Source organism: Marmota monax, unplaced genomic scaffold, assembly GCF_021218885.2.
Source record: "Marmota monax isolate L192 unplaced genomic scaffold, Marmota_monax_Labrador192_F-V1.1 WCK01_AAM20220418_F8-fsc00146, whole genome shotgun sequence".
NCBI lineage: Eukaryota > Metazoa > Chordata > Mammalia > Rodentia > Sciuridae > Marmota > Marmota monax.
Genome location: NW_026694096.1, coordinates 2,739,772 through 2,752,076, shown reverse-complemented (window position 1 = coordinate 2,752,076; position 12,305 = coordinate 2,739,772). Strand labels below are relative to the sequence as shown.

Sequence of the window (12,305 nt, the reverse complement as noted above, 5' to 3'; positions counted from 1 at the left end):
TCAAATGCATGTGAACACTTCACAGAGTACTAATCAAAGAAGTTATTTAGTGCAATCAATTATCACTTGCAGGGCAGTGAGCTACCCTTCTGCATGAGTGGCTAGATTTTTCAATGAGAACTAACACAGACCATTCATTTCTTTGTTCTTGTTGTTGTTTTCTGAAGATCCTACTTTTGGTGATTTTATATCCAGTACTCTGCTCTTTGCTTCTTTTCTGCACAGCAATATTTAATTTGAAATGAATACATCTTTTTCAGAGATGGTAATTTGACCCTTAACCATGTCTGCTCACTGGAATCCCCATGTTGCATAATTTCATTGAAAAGCATTCAGATGAACTTCAGTTACAAAACTTTACATTTCTTGAAAGGCATTTGCCTCAGTATGTTTAATAACATATCTACTATAGCTTTTCAAAGAATTTTAAGTGGCCACAGTATAGTGAGATAATTGGGATGTAATCATCCTATAAGGATATAAACACTATAATATTTGTTTAGTGATGACCTTCTTGACTTTGATGGTTACATATAAATAAGATACTGAAGAAAATTTTTAAAACACAGTTATGCTTTCCAGTAAGTCTTATGGCTTTCAATCCCTTAAGAAAATATGGCTACTTCACTATTTTAGTAAATTATATGAGAATGTAAATTTCAGGTAATGTTACAATTATTAGTCAAAACCACCAAAAGAAAATTATAGGCTTCTAACTTTGTTTTCTGGAAAATTACAAATAGAGATAGAAGGAAATAAGGTTTTCTGTAAATAAATATGGCATTTACATTGAAACAACGTAGATGATGAAGGACGAAAAACTAGTCCTAAATTAAGTTCAAATCTTATCGTCACTGATTGATTCGAAACAGGAATTACTTAAAAAAAAACCATCTATGAAGGGAGATAATATTGACTAAATGAAATAAAAAGCCTAACTATTTTATAAATTACTCAGTGGAAAACATGGTTGAAATCTAAAGTTTGTCTTAATAAAAATGATCCTTATAATTTAAGTGTCTGTAAATAATTATTGAATAATAAATGCTGAATTCAAGGTAGCTTTCTCAAGTCACTTAAAGTACTTAGCCAATTTTGAAGGGGAAAAAGAAAAGAGCAGTACCTAAGAGTATGTTGTTGTTAATGCATATCCACTATACAATTGAGAGTGTGTTCAAGCTAAACCTATCATTTTGCCAACAGAAAGTGAAAAAATCTTACCATTAATATCTTTACTGCTGTGTTAAAACATTTATCTTGGGAATTGTTGGCTGAGTTGACTAATTATCAAAAATACTAAGTAATGCATGTTGTTTATTTCCATTAGTACAAAATTATTATTATTCTAATGCTACTTGCATTATTTGAATAACATAAACTGTTGTTGGCCACTGTGCTTCAAAGGACTATTCTTTATCCTTCCAAAAGTTTGATTTATTATTTCTATTATTTACCAGTGAATAGCTTGAATACTATCAAAATATCTCACTTTTCAGTTTCCTGACAGCAGTCTTTATTTTATAATGTTACCCTGACATTCTGATATATCATTAAGTCAGAACATGTTGAATACATTGGGAGTTGTATAATACATATAAAATTCCTTATATTCCATCTTTTATCTAGGTAAGTTTTAGAGTTCACTTTTTGGGGGCAAGTTTTCAGCATTTTCAAGTTATAAAGCTTAATAGGATTTGCTGGCAAAAGATAGTAGACATTTTTAAAATTCTACTTCATGTTATCCACTATAGTAAGTATTCTACATATGAAATATCTGCATATCACAATCATAGGACTTAATTAACCCCTCTCTCCCAAATGGTGAAACTGGGATTAAAGAAAGTGATCAAATTTATTCAGGAATCTAAGCAGCAGAGTTTGAAGTTAAAATCTATGATTTTTTTATATTTGCCATTTTCCCATTGTTATGATTATTATTGATTATACTTTAAGAGGAACTATTTTCACTGACTTGGAATAAATAATTTTAAATTATTTTAGTTATATAAGTCTGATACAAATACAACATCTAATATATTTTTAAAAGTAAAGTCTTCTTATCAGTAATATAATTAGTATTTGATCAATTTTCAGCACAGACACAAAAAGAGAATATGAAAGGAGCATGAAAGCTGAACTACAAAGACCTAAGTATGATTCCCAACTCTCAGAGTCCCATTATGGAGGCCACATTTCAGATCTTCATAGGGTGCAGATGATGCAATCCACCCTAGCTATGTTACCATTTATATTCTAAGGTCAAACGGGTTAAGATAATTTGAGAGAGTCTTATAAAGTGAAAGAACTATGCAAACAAAAGACAAAATTATAAACACTGCAAGTCCTTCGTGCAAGAAGGGGGAACCATATTAGCATGAGTAATACAATTTAAGAGAATCTTTTTAATAGGTCAGATGACAGAAAAATTATTTAGGAAAAATAGTCAACAGAAGAAAAAAACTGAGCCTATTGCTATTTCCATTGTCCATCTAAAACAAAAAGCAAGGAATACTTGTAAATTTTCTAAATGATGTGGAAAAATTGGTGCATCTCTGAAACTTCATCAGAATTTGATCCAAGTATGTGTATGTATATGTATCTATACATATAGATATTTTTAAGTGTACCATTTAACTTTAATAAGGTGTTCAATGGAGCCACGCATTAGCTGTGTGTATACAATATTTAAAGAAGACTTTCTCTGCCTCTAATTATACTTTAATATCTTCAATTAGTATTTGCTGAAGAATTACCATATGCCCAGCCTAAGTCATGCTTCACATAAGCAGAGAAAAGGGAGATAACCGTACCACTCTGGGGGGTGGCCATCCTGTGTTAGGATGAGTCACAAAGCCACTAGAAAACATGCATTGATATATGATGGTGGCTGGCAAAGGCATGAATAAATGTGGATGAGAAAAGAAATCAAGGCTCATGTGTGTGACGACTCAGGCAGACATTCGGGAGGATCTGTCAGGAGAAGTGTTCTGATTCTGGCCAAGAAGAGAAAGCCAAATGAAATCAACATTCTTAGTGGAGACCTATATGTGCTTCCAAAAATAAGCAGGAGTCATACAGGATCTTGAGGTCATGTTCTCACGGTGACCTTGCTTATCAATACAAACTCTAAACAAAAGGATAATTTTTAAAAAAAAAATCATCAAAAAATTTTTACTGGATATGAGATTGACTGGCATAGAGAAGCTCCCGCAAAACAGGATGAGAAAGGAAACCCAGAATCACGGGCATTGTAGAGTGAAGATGAAAGTTCAAATCCAAGAACCAGGAAACCAAAAGAAGAAATGGTGCTATAAATTGGGAAATGGACAGATGAAATTGCCGTGGAGAAAAATAAATTGAGATAAACATAGAAAACAACAGTTGGAGAGGAAAATTGATGTTTGGTCTATAGCAGTAGGGATCCATTGGATAATCAAGGAAAAATGTCCTGTGGATAGCAAGACAAGCAAGGAGCTTTGTTTTCACTGTTGTCTACCTGTCACTTTGTATAGTAATGAAATTAATGAGCCTGACTCATCCTTTTCATGACTAGAAAGATTCAAACATTCTGTTCTCCACTCATGCACAGCAGCCACACAATTCTCCTGTCAGTGCAATCAAATCTCTCCAACTTATGAGGAATTCTAAAAATGCACCCACTCTTTTCTAGAATAATAAACAGAATGTACTAAGGGGAAAATCCTCCCAAAAAGCAGATAATAAGCCTAAGTGGCACTTTTGTTTGTTTATTGCTTATAACCAGGGCCTTAAATTGTAAAATAGCAGGGAATATATCTACCCTTTTAGCGAATGTGCTTTTATCATAACTGAATTTAATCTTAATAAGATTAAATTGCTTAGAAAAGAAACAAGTAGATACTCAAATATTGAATTACCCAAAAGTTACCAACAGGAGGGCATGTTTTCTCTGAATACACTTTTTTCGTTGGGCATTTTCGCCAAAGATGAAAAAAGATTAAAGAAACTTTTAACCAGTTCAAAGCATCAAAATAAAGCCAATATGAATGGGATCAAAATCTTGAGAGCTGCTTATCTGGAAGATTTCTCATATAAAAGTTGAGAAGAAAGTTAGCTTCCATGATGGGGAAAAAAACCTGAATCATAACTTGTTTTTAGTCTTGAACTTAGAAATCAAAACTCAAGAGAGACATGCTGCAAATTTCATTGGATAAATGGATTTCCCTTTAACCACGAAATTGTGTTGTCCACAGCGTGATTGAAAAACTGTGACAAACCTCCAAAGGCTTGAGAACTGATTAGCTGGTGAATCGCCTTCACCTCTGCCAACCTACCTGGCACCCCTCTATGTTTACCAATGCACTGCTCCCTGGGGAGGGCAGCTAGCATGCTCCTGGGCTGACTGTGAGCCTTATCTAAATCCTCGGGAAGTTGTGCTGGGGTTTATCTCTGCCCAAAGACCAACATCATTTTCCATGTCAAATTCAGACTTTCCAATACTGTGAAGATATGGGTAACTTAGCCTTATCGTTTAAAGCAGTGTATTATTATTATAGACATTCTATAAAATTAATTACTTGATTAATACCTGTGCAGACAAAATGCCCTTCAGTCAACCAACTTTTGTTATCAGTGAGAAACGTCAGTAACTTTAATGTTATTCAGCAGGGGATAGGAATTTGTTCAACAGTACAGGAAATTCTGCAATCAGATTAAGGGACAGATTCTGGTAAAAAATAAAAATTATCAAAGTTTAAGTTATAACTTTGTGCACATAAAGTAATGTTGTATAATTTGCTGAGATATTTGATTATGGACAGATTTTTTAAGAGTTTAGGGAAAAGAAGGGCCAATCTCCCATTTTATTTAATTTTAAGATTTTTTTTAAGTCTAAACAAGCCCTCATTTGACATGCAGAATAAGGTTGCTGTGACTACCCAGAATCAGAATCTAGCAAGAAACCCCATTTAATTTGACATGTAAATACTGTGTAGTATTGTTCGTAATTTGGTTCGTGTACTGGTCAAATCTGCCCAAGTGGACTTTAAACTCTTTTTCTAATTATTATTATTTTTTTAGTTGTAGGTGCACACAATACCTTTATTTTATTTATTTATATGTGGTGCTGAGGATCGAACCCAGGGCCTCCACACATTAAAACAGACACTCACAGGGATGAGTGAATAGGTCTCTCCTTCAAGACAATTAACCAGCCATCTACCCTGGAGTGCCACAGGTCTGTTGCTGAGCCGTGGATGGCTTGAATCACCTTTACAGCCGACTTGCCAAGGCACATCTTCCAGTTTGCTTTCTGTCAGAAACACAAAGTGGAGAGGGAGACAGAAATATGTGAGGGGAGATGTCTCCTTAAAAAAAGGAATTCTGAAGGCTATTTGGAGAAAGCTACATGGGTTTACTACAAGAAAACTTCTTTTCATTTACTACAGTTAAAAAGAAAAAAAAATTAAAAGGAAAAAGGTGGGCATAAGAGAGGCCAAGAGGAAAAGAACTTGGAGTCCCCAAAAGATTGTTTTCATTGCAGGAGGCAGGGCTTCAAAGCACACTCTAACCTCGTCTTGCCTCCCCTGCTACCCATATACCTTTCTTCTCCACCAAACATGAAGTCGGCCTTGCCTCCTGTCTCTTTCTAGTTTCTTCTCAAGAGTTGCTGTTTCTAAGCTCCCAGGAGAAGATCTTTCTTCTCTCTGTTCTCTCTTCTCCCACCTACACCCCTGCACAGTTGAAGGAATGAGACAACCTCATCCCCTTTAGCCAGATGGAGGCCCTAGGAAAGGAGTTTTTATCTTGGAAACGAGTGACCTCCTAGACATGAAGACTTAGATTATGACTGGAGGACCACAAGCTACCAACTTTGCGAAAACTTATACACACAAGCCCATGTATTTTCCCATGAGGATTTCACCGTTTTTATCATATTTTTCAAAGGGCATATGATTCCAGAGATTTAGAACTCCCAATCTGAAGAGTGAGGAGAGGTTAGTTTGTCAAATACTCAAGAGCCAAAAATTGGTAATGTTTGAAGCCACTTTAGCCTATAATGAGAAATTCTTCTCTCTGACTTCTGACTGGTTGGTTTAACCTTAAGCTATATTCTACATGACTTTGTATATTTTTACAAATTTGCATTTAATGTTCTGTCTCCAGAGGTGACTAATGAGTATATTAATCCACATATTTCCAGAGCTTCTTTTTTTATTTGCATTCTATAATTTAGAAAAGGCTTCAAAACACAAGGCTTATTGTATTCTGCCAATATTTAGGAAATTATTATCCTTGTGTGTTTTAGAAAATTATTCATAAACAGCCTCAAAAGTAAGGCTTTGAAACAGAGATTAGTTTTCCTACTACTTAATAGCACAATAATTATTTTCATATTGTATTCTGAATCTTGCAGAACCACTGTTTTATAAAAAGATGATGAATTTGGGGGGTGAAAACTAGAAGTTGGCAAAATGCTTCGGCAAATACAAGAATGAAAACATATGGAGATTATTCATAAAATTCATTCCACAGATGTTTGTGCAGTGATGAGGCATTCATTTGACAAAATAGAGATATGTCAAGGTAGAAAGTGCTTCAAGTCACTGGTTTTTGTAGTGACCATAGCAACGGTATTACCTATGTTGTCTTAAAGTCCTGGGCTGAAATATCTAAGGTGGATGCGAAAGTATAAGCTTATGTTTCTCAGAGAGGAAAATATAGCAGCTGTGAATGAGATGTGAGTTTAAGGTTGTTTTTGAATATGATGAATGAGGATGCATCTAAAATACAATGTAGAGCTGCCCTTAAAAGCCAAATGGAGACCAAAACACTGGTGAGTTATTGCCTGGATCAAACCAAGTCCCCAAGCAGTAGCCCACCAAATGTTTGCTAGCCTAGGAGACAGCAGCAGCTGACTGAATGGGGAAGAGGAAGAGGGAATCAGAGCTAAGGACTAGGACTAACAGACCTAAGGAAAAGCCCCTGGAGAAGGTGTTACTAAGAACTGTCTGCAAGTTCAAGAACTTGGCTGCCTGGCTTTCCCTCAAGCTAATACTCATTGAGCACTGAGTCAGGCATTTTTAGGAAATGCAAACTGGCAATCATTCTGCCTATCCCCTGGTCTAAATTAAAACCCAGAAGCAATTTTGGATTAACTTTCCTTTGACTTAATTCTTAGGCATCAACTTAGCTTTTGGTTCAATAATATATGTGAGATTGATTTATTAATGCAAAAATAAAACCATTTTTAATAAAAAGTTTTTATACCAGTCTGTTATTTTCCACTGTAAAGCCTTAAAGTTAAATCTTAAAATTCCTATTATAAAATTCCATTTAATGATGGTTGGGTAGCAATAACAATCAGATGAAACCTTTCCGCCACTAGCAGTATTTTGATGAAACTATATTTTATATTAAATCACTCTTGCCACCATCATATACTGTTATTTATTTACTTCACTGGATTTAATATAAAATATTCTATTCAGAACTTCAAAACTAGATAAGGACTTTTTCCCTCATGTACATCTATAATACAAAATTTTAACCTGACAACCTAAAGACATATTTGAATTTCTGGAACTATTCAATCTATAGAGGTTTTCCTCTGTAAAACTGAGGTGATAATGAACAAAACTGCTGTAAAGATTAAATGAAATAATGTAGCACAGTGGTTGGTATGTAATAAATAGGCTTCAATAAATTTTTAGCCTAATCCAAAATACATTTTGAGAGATTTGCTCACTAATACATTTCTGCATGTACTACAAATGAATAACACTGTAAATGTTGTTTCATAATACATTTACCAAATTTTAAATATTTTTTATTCTATAAAGTAAATTTTTTAACATGAACATTCAATGCACATCATTCCAATTACTTAAAATAGCTGTGTCTTTACATTATTGTTGATGATTCAGGTTTTCCTATGAGAATACAAAATGGTCACATTAAGGGGTTTTTTTGTTTTTGAGATGATCTCACCAAGTAGCCCAGCTGACCTTGAGATCCTCCCGCCTCAGCCTCCCAAGTAGCTGGGATCACAGGTGTGTGCCACCACACCTGGCAAGGGGTTATTTTATTCTATCTAGAGATGTCAGTAAATTGTGAGGAAAATTCTATTAATTATTCAACATAGCATATTCTAAATTAAAATTAAGCTATTCAGAAGATCCCCTGAACAAATATCTGGAAAGCAAGAGCACTTTAAAAAAAGTAAAAGTAACAAAATAAAAGTTTTCCAGTGGTTTTAAATTGTTTCAGGTTGCACCATTTCAAATTTCTTCCTGTAATTCCATGTTCCTATCTCTTTAACTTCTTTTGATTAAACAATGTTCCTTTGCGTTGACTGCCTATTTTCTTTTTGTGAACCCGTCAGATCTCTTCGTCTTGTCTTGTGTAATTTAAGAGGCTTTTATGTAGTTTTCTGAGAGACTATCACAAAAGTCCAACTGGGAGAAAAACTTACAAGGTTCAAAATGAAGGGTCATTATTAACGCTGTCTTGCCCACAATGAATACATGGACTCCCTCGTTCATGCATGGCAGGATTTTAACTACAGGAGCAGAGGTAGAAGCTTTTAAATGAAGTATTATGAATAATATCATTGAGTTACATGAGCTTACTTTAATTTGCATTTTTTAAAAAACGTGCATTGTTTAATGAGATTGGAGAACTATAAAGAAGCATGTCTTTGGGTATGGACTTATCTATAAGTCTATTCACATAAATGTTTCTGTGGCTGAAAGCACATTGTTAGAAGTTGTAATTTCATATGTCCTTAGGTTAATATCATATATCCAGTCATCAGCAGGATAGTATGCAGAGTGAATATTCAACACTGTAAAGCTAAATGCAGAAGGAGAGCAAGCAAGAGTGGGTTTTCTCAATTTTGAAGAGAGGTTAATTTTAAGTGCTTTTACTTTATCAAAGTACTCCCGACTTGTGTTCAACAATCATTGGCACTAATGATGTTTATGTGGCTTGAAGAAAATTACACTTTTTCTTATCATTTCAGTGCCCAATATCTTTTTTTTTTATTACAGCAGACAAATCTAATTACTTCTTCTGATTAATCTCAATAGCACTGATTGGAATCATGAATAATTCCTTTCTAGTCAAAGCAAAACCCTAAAGACTTCAAAGAAACTTTATTTTTCATAAGCACATTGTGTAGAGATGCCAAATAAGAAAATATATTAATTTTTAGCAGATGGACAACTGAATAGGGAACTAAAGGTTTATTTGAACATATTTATTATATATGCTTTACTATTTTAAACAGAGCCTATAAATCTGATCTCTCTCCTCTTGTCTGATTAACATCTCTTTCAAGTCACTGAATGACTCTCAGTGTATATATATATATATATATATATATATATATATATATATATATATATTTACTAGTATGCATATTTTATATGCCCTCATCATATACCCTTGGCACTCCCCACAGTACTGAGTCCTGTGCCTTGAAGATAAAGAAATAATAGCTAAGTAATATTCCATTGTGTATATATGCCACATTTTTATCCATTGTGAAGGACACAATGGAATATTACTCAGCAATAAAAGAGAATAAAATCATGGCATTTGCAGATAAATGGATGGAGTTGGAGAAGATAAGACTAAGTGAAGTTATCCAACCCCCAAAAAACAAATGCTGAATGTTTTCTCTGATATAAGGAGGCTGACTCATAGTGGGGTAGAGAGGGAGAGTATGGGAGGATTAGACAAACTCTAGATAGGGCAGACGGGTAAGAGGGGAAGGGAGTAGGCAGGGGGTTAGAAATGTTGGTGGAATGTGATGGAAATCATTATCTAAAGTATATGTATGAAGACACGAATTGGTGTGAGTATATATTTTATACAACCAGAGATACAAAAAATTGTGCTCTATATGTGGAATATGAATTGTAATGCATTCCACTGTCATATATAAAAATAAATAAATAAATTTACAAATACCTACAAAAAAATAATATCTAACATTAATTGTGCTCTTGCTATGTGCTGTTTACCATTCTAAATTTTGGGGGGATTATTAGCTCCTTTATAAAGGTGATAAACCTGATAAAAGGGGCACCACTATAATCTTCACTTTATAATGGAGGAAACAGAAACTCAGAACAGTTAAACAATCTACCAGAATCACATAGTGGCTAAGTGGCCACGGCTGAGCCTGGCTTAAGAGCGCTCAACACATTACTACTCCCCTACCTCCAGAGACCCCTGCTGTACATTACCCATGATGGACCTTCAGAGCACAAAGAACTTATACCTCAGCTTCACTACCATTATGATTGTTTTTCTGTTTATATGATTAACATTTGTTCCTCCTATTTGCCAGAACATATTAATATACTACCTAGTATTTCATAGATGAGTAATAGCAGCTAACATTTATCAAGCTTTTGCCAAGCCAGGTACTATGCCTTATTATTTCACCCTCCTAAGGACTCTCTAGGGTTTCCGCTAATTTACCTCCACTAAACAGAAGAGGAAACTGAGGTGGAGAGAGTTGGATGCCTTACCTAAGATAACTCAACTAGTAAATACTAAGGGCAGGATCTAAACTCAATGATCAAGCCACAGAGCTATGCTCTGAGTAAATGAAGGGTTTAATTATTGAAAATCTATCTTGGAGCATCAGGTAAACAATCCAAAGGAAATGACAGTAGAAAATATATAGACAAGCAAAGCAGAAAAGATAGAAGCACTTCAGGCACAGGAAATAATGTGGATAAAATGCCACAGAGATGTACCTGGAGCATAGTAAGTGCTCAATAAATACAAATGAAGGAACGAACATCCTTATAGTTCATGGATTAGAAGGTTTTGTACTTCTAGTGCTATGACTAATGCTTTATGTGCCTGTTGTTCTTTTTCTTTCAGTGCCACCGTGGGCCTTAATTGCCATAGCCATAGTTGCGGTCCTTTTAGTCCTGACCTGCTGCTTTTGTATCTGTAAGAAATGTTTGTTCAAAAAGAAAAACAAGAAGAAGGGAAAGGAAAAGGGAGGAAAGAATGCCATTAACATGAAAGATGTGAAAGACTTAGGGAAGACCATGAAAGACCAGGTAATGTACATATCTGTTGTTTATTCGTGGACACTGTCAGAGATTAATAAATGGTTTACTATTTTTACCAGGTGATTTTAGAAACAACTTATGGCTACATGTCATTGTCATAATGAGGCTTCACAATTCCTTCGGTCTGCTCAACATCTCAACATGGCAAGGAAATATTTGGGAGGTTTTTCTCTTGTCCTTGAGCATAGACAGGAGAGGAGAGCATCTACCACCACAGGACACCTCCCCATGGGTGCAATATATGAAATGATGTCTGGATATTTTATTTCATCTGTTTAGCAATATTAACAGTCTTGCAAAAACAGAATAAAGAGTTCTGCAATGCTTTCCCTCTTGGGCAAGGGATTTTTCCAGCTTTCTCCGAGTTCATAGTGACTGTTAAATAACTAGGTTCCATAGCATTGGTGAAAAGCACCATTCTTACATACCCATCTAGCCCAGTAACTGGTGCTCAAGAGCAATGAGTTATCTGGGGGAAGGGAAATATGAGCCAGTACCAAAGAACAGAACAGAATTTGAAGACAAAATTCTTGTCTCCTCACTTATGACCAGTTAAAACCACAATGCTGATTGATATAAAATCCATCTGGCTGGATTGTCTTCCCAAGTCTAAGGAAGCTGTTTGGATTCCCTTTATGTTGCTATTTTAAACCAAATTAACTGAACAAGTTAGTTCAAGATAAAGTCTTCTATTAATAATGATAATTATTAAATGAGCCTCTTCATTTTGAAAATACTCATACTGAATATTTCTAAAGTATATTTAATTTGTATAAAAATGTAAATGAAGAGGTTTTGTAATAGAAATGACATTTGCAGTTACCAGTGTTTCCCATCAGATAATTCAAAGCAATCGATTCCCATAGCAAACTCTATGGGCAGTTTTATCAATTCATCTTACGGTTTTAATTACTATCAATAGAACTTGTAAATATGTGTATCTCCTTAAGAACAGTCTGATCCAATGTTAGGACGAGCATTTTAAAAACATTTGCATCATTTTCTACTTAGCCGCATACTCAGTTTGAGTTTAAACAATTTTTATTCAAGATACTGTGATATCTCTTAAGAAGGATTTCATGAGGCATGTTTTTCACTCTCTGCATTTCTGCTTGGCTTCAGAGCCATGGGAAGGCTGCAGAGAGCCTTGGCCCAAGCTCAGGATAACAAGAGTTTTTTTTTATCAATTTTTCTCACAGTTTCTAATCATAGTTACAGAAACTCACA

At 34.7% G+C, this 12,305-nt stretch overlaps 1 protein-coding gene and 1 long non-coding RNA gene across 4 annotated transcripts in view; one reads left to right on the top strand and one right to left on the bottom strand.

The window, feature by feature from the left end:
* Syt1 (synaptotagmin 1) overlaps positions 1-12,305 on the top strand; it is a 507,557-nt gene that overhangs the window by 347,074 nt on the left and 148,178 nt on the right. For all 3 annotated transcript variants that reach the window (XM_046465103.2, XM_046465102.2, XM_058585775.1), the window contains one exon: positions 10,882-11,066. In XM_046465103.2, coding sequence (XP_046321059.1) covers positions 10,882-11,066 — 185 coding nt within the window. The remainder of the gene's footprint in view (positions 1-10,881; positions 11,067-12,305) is intronic.
* Positions 5,128-12,305, bottom strand: part of LOC131424982 (uncharacterized) — a 148,448-nt gene continuing 141,270 nt past the window's right edge. Inside the window, exon 4 of the long non-coding RNA XR_009228706.1 lies at positions 5,128-5,290. This is a non-coding gene — a long non-coding RNA (uncharacterized LOC131424982). The remainder of the gene's footprint in view (positions 5,291-12,305) is intronic.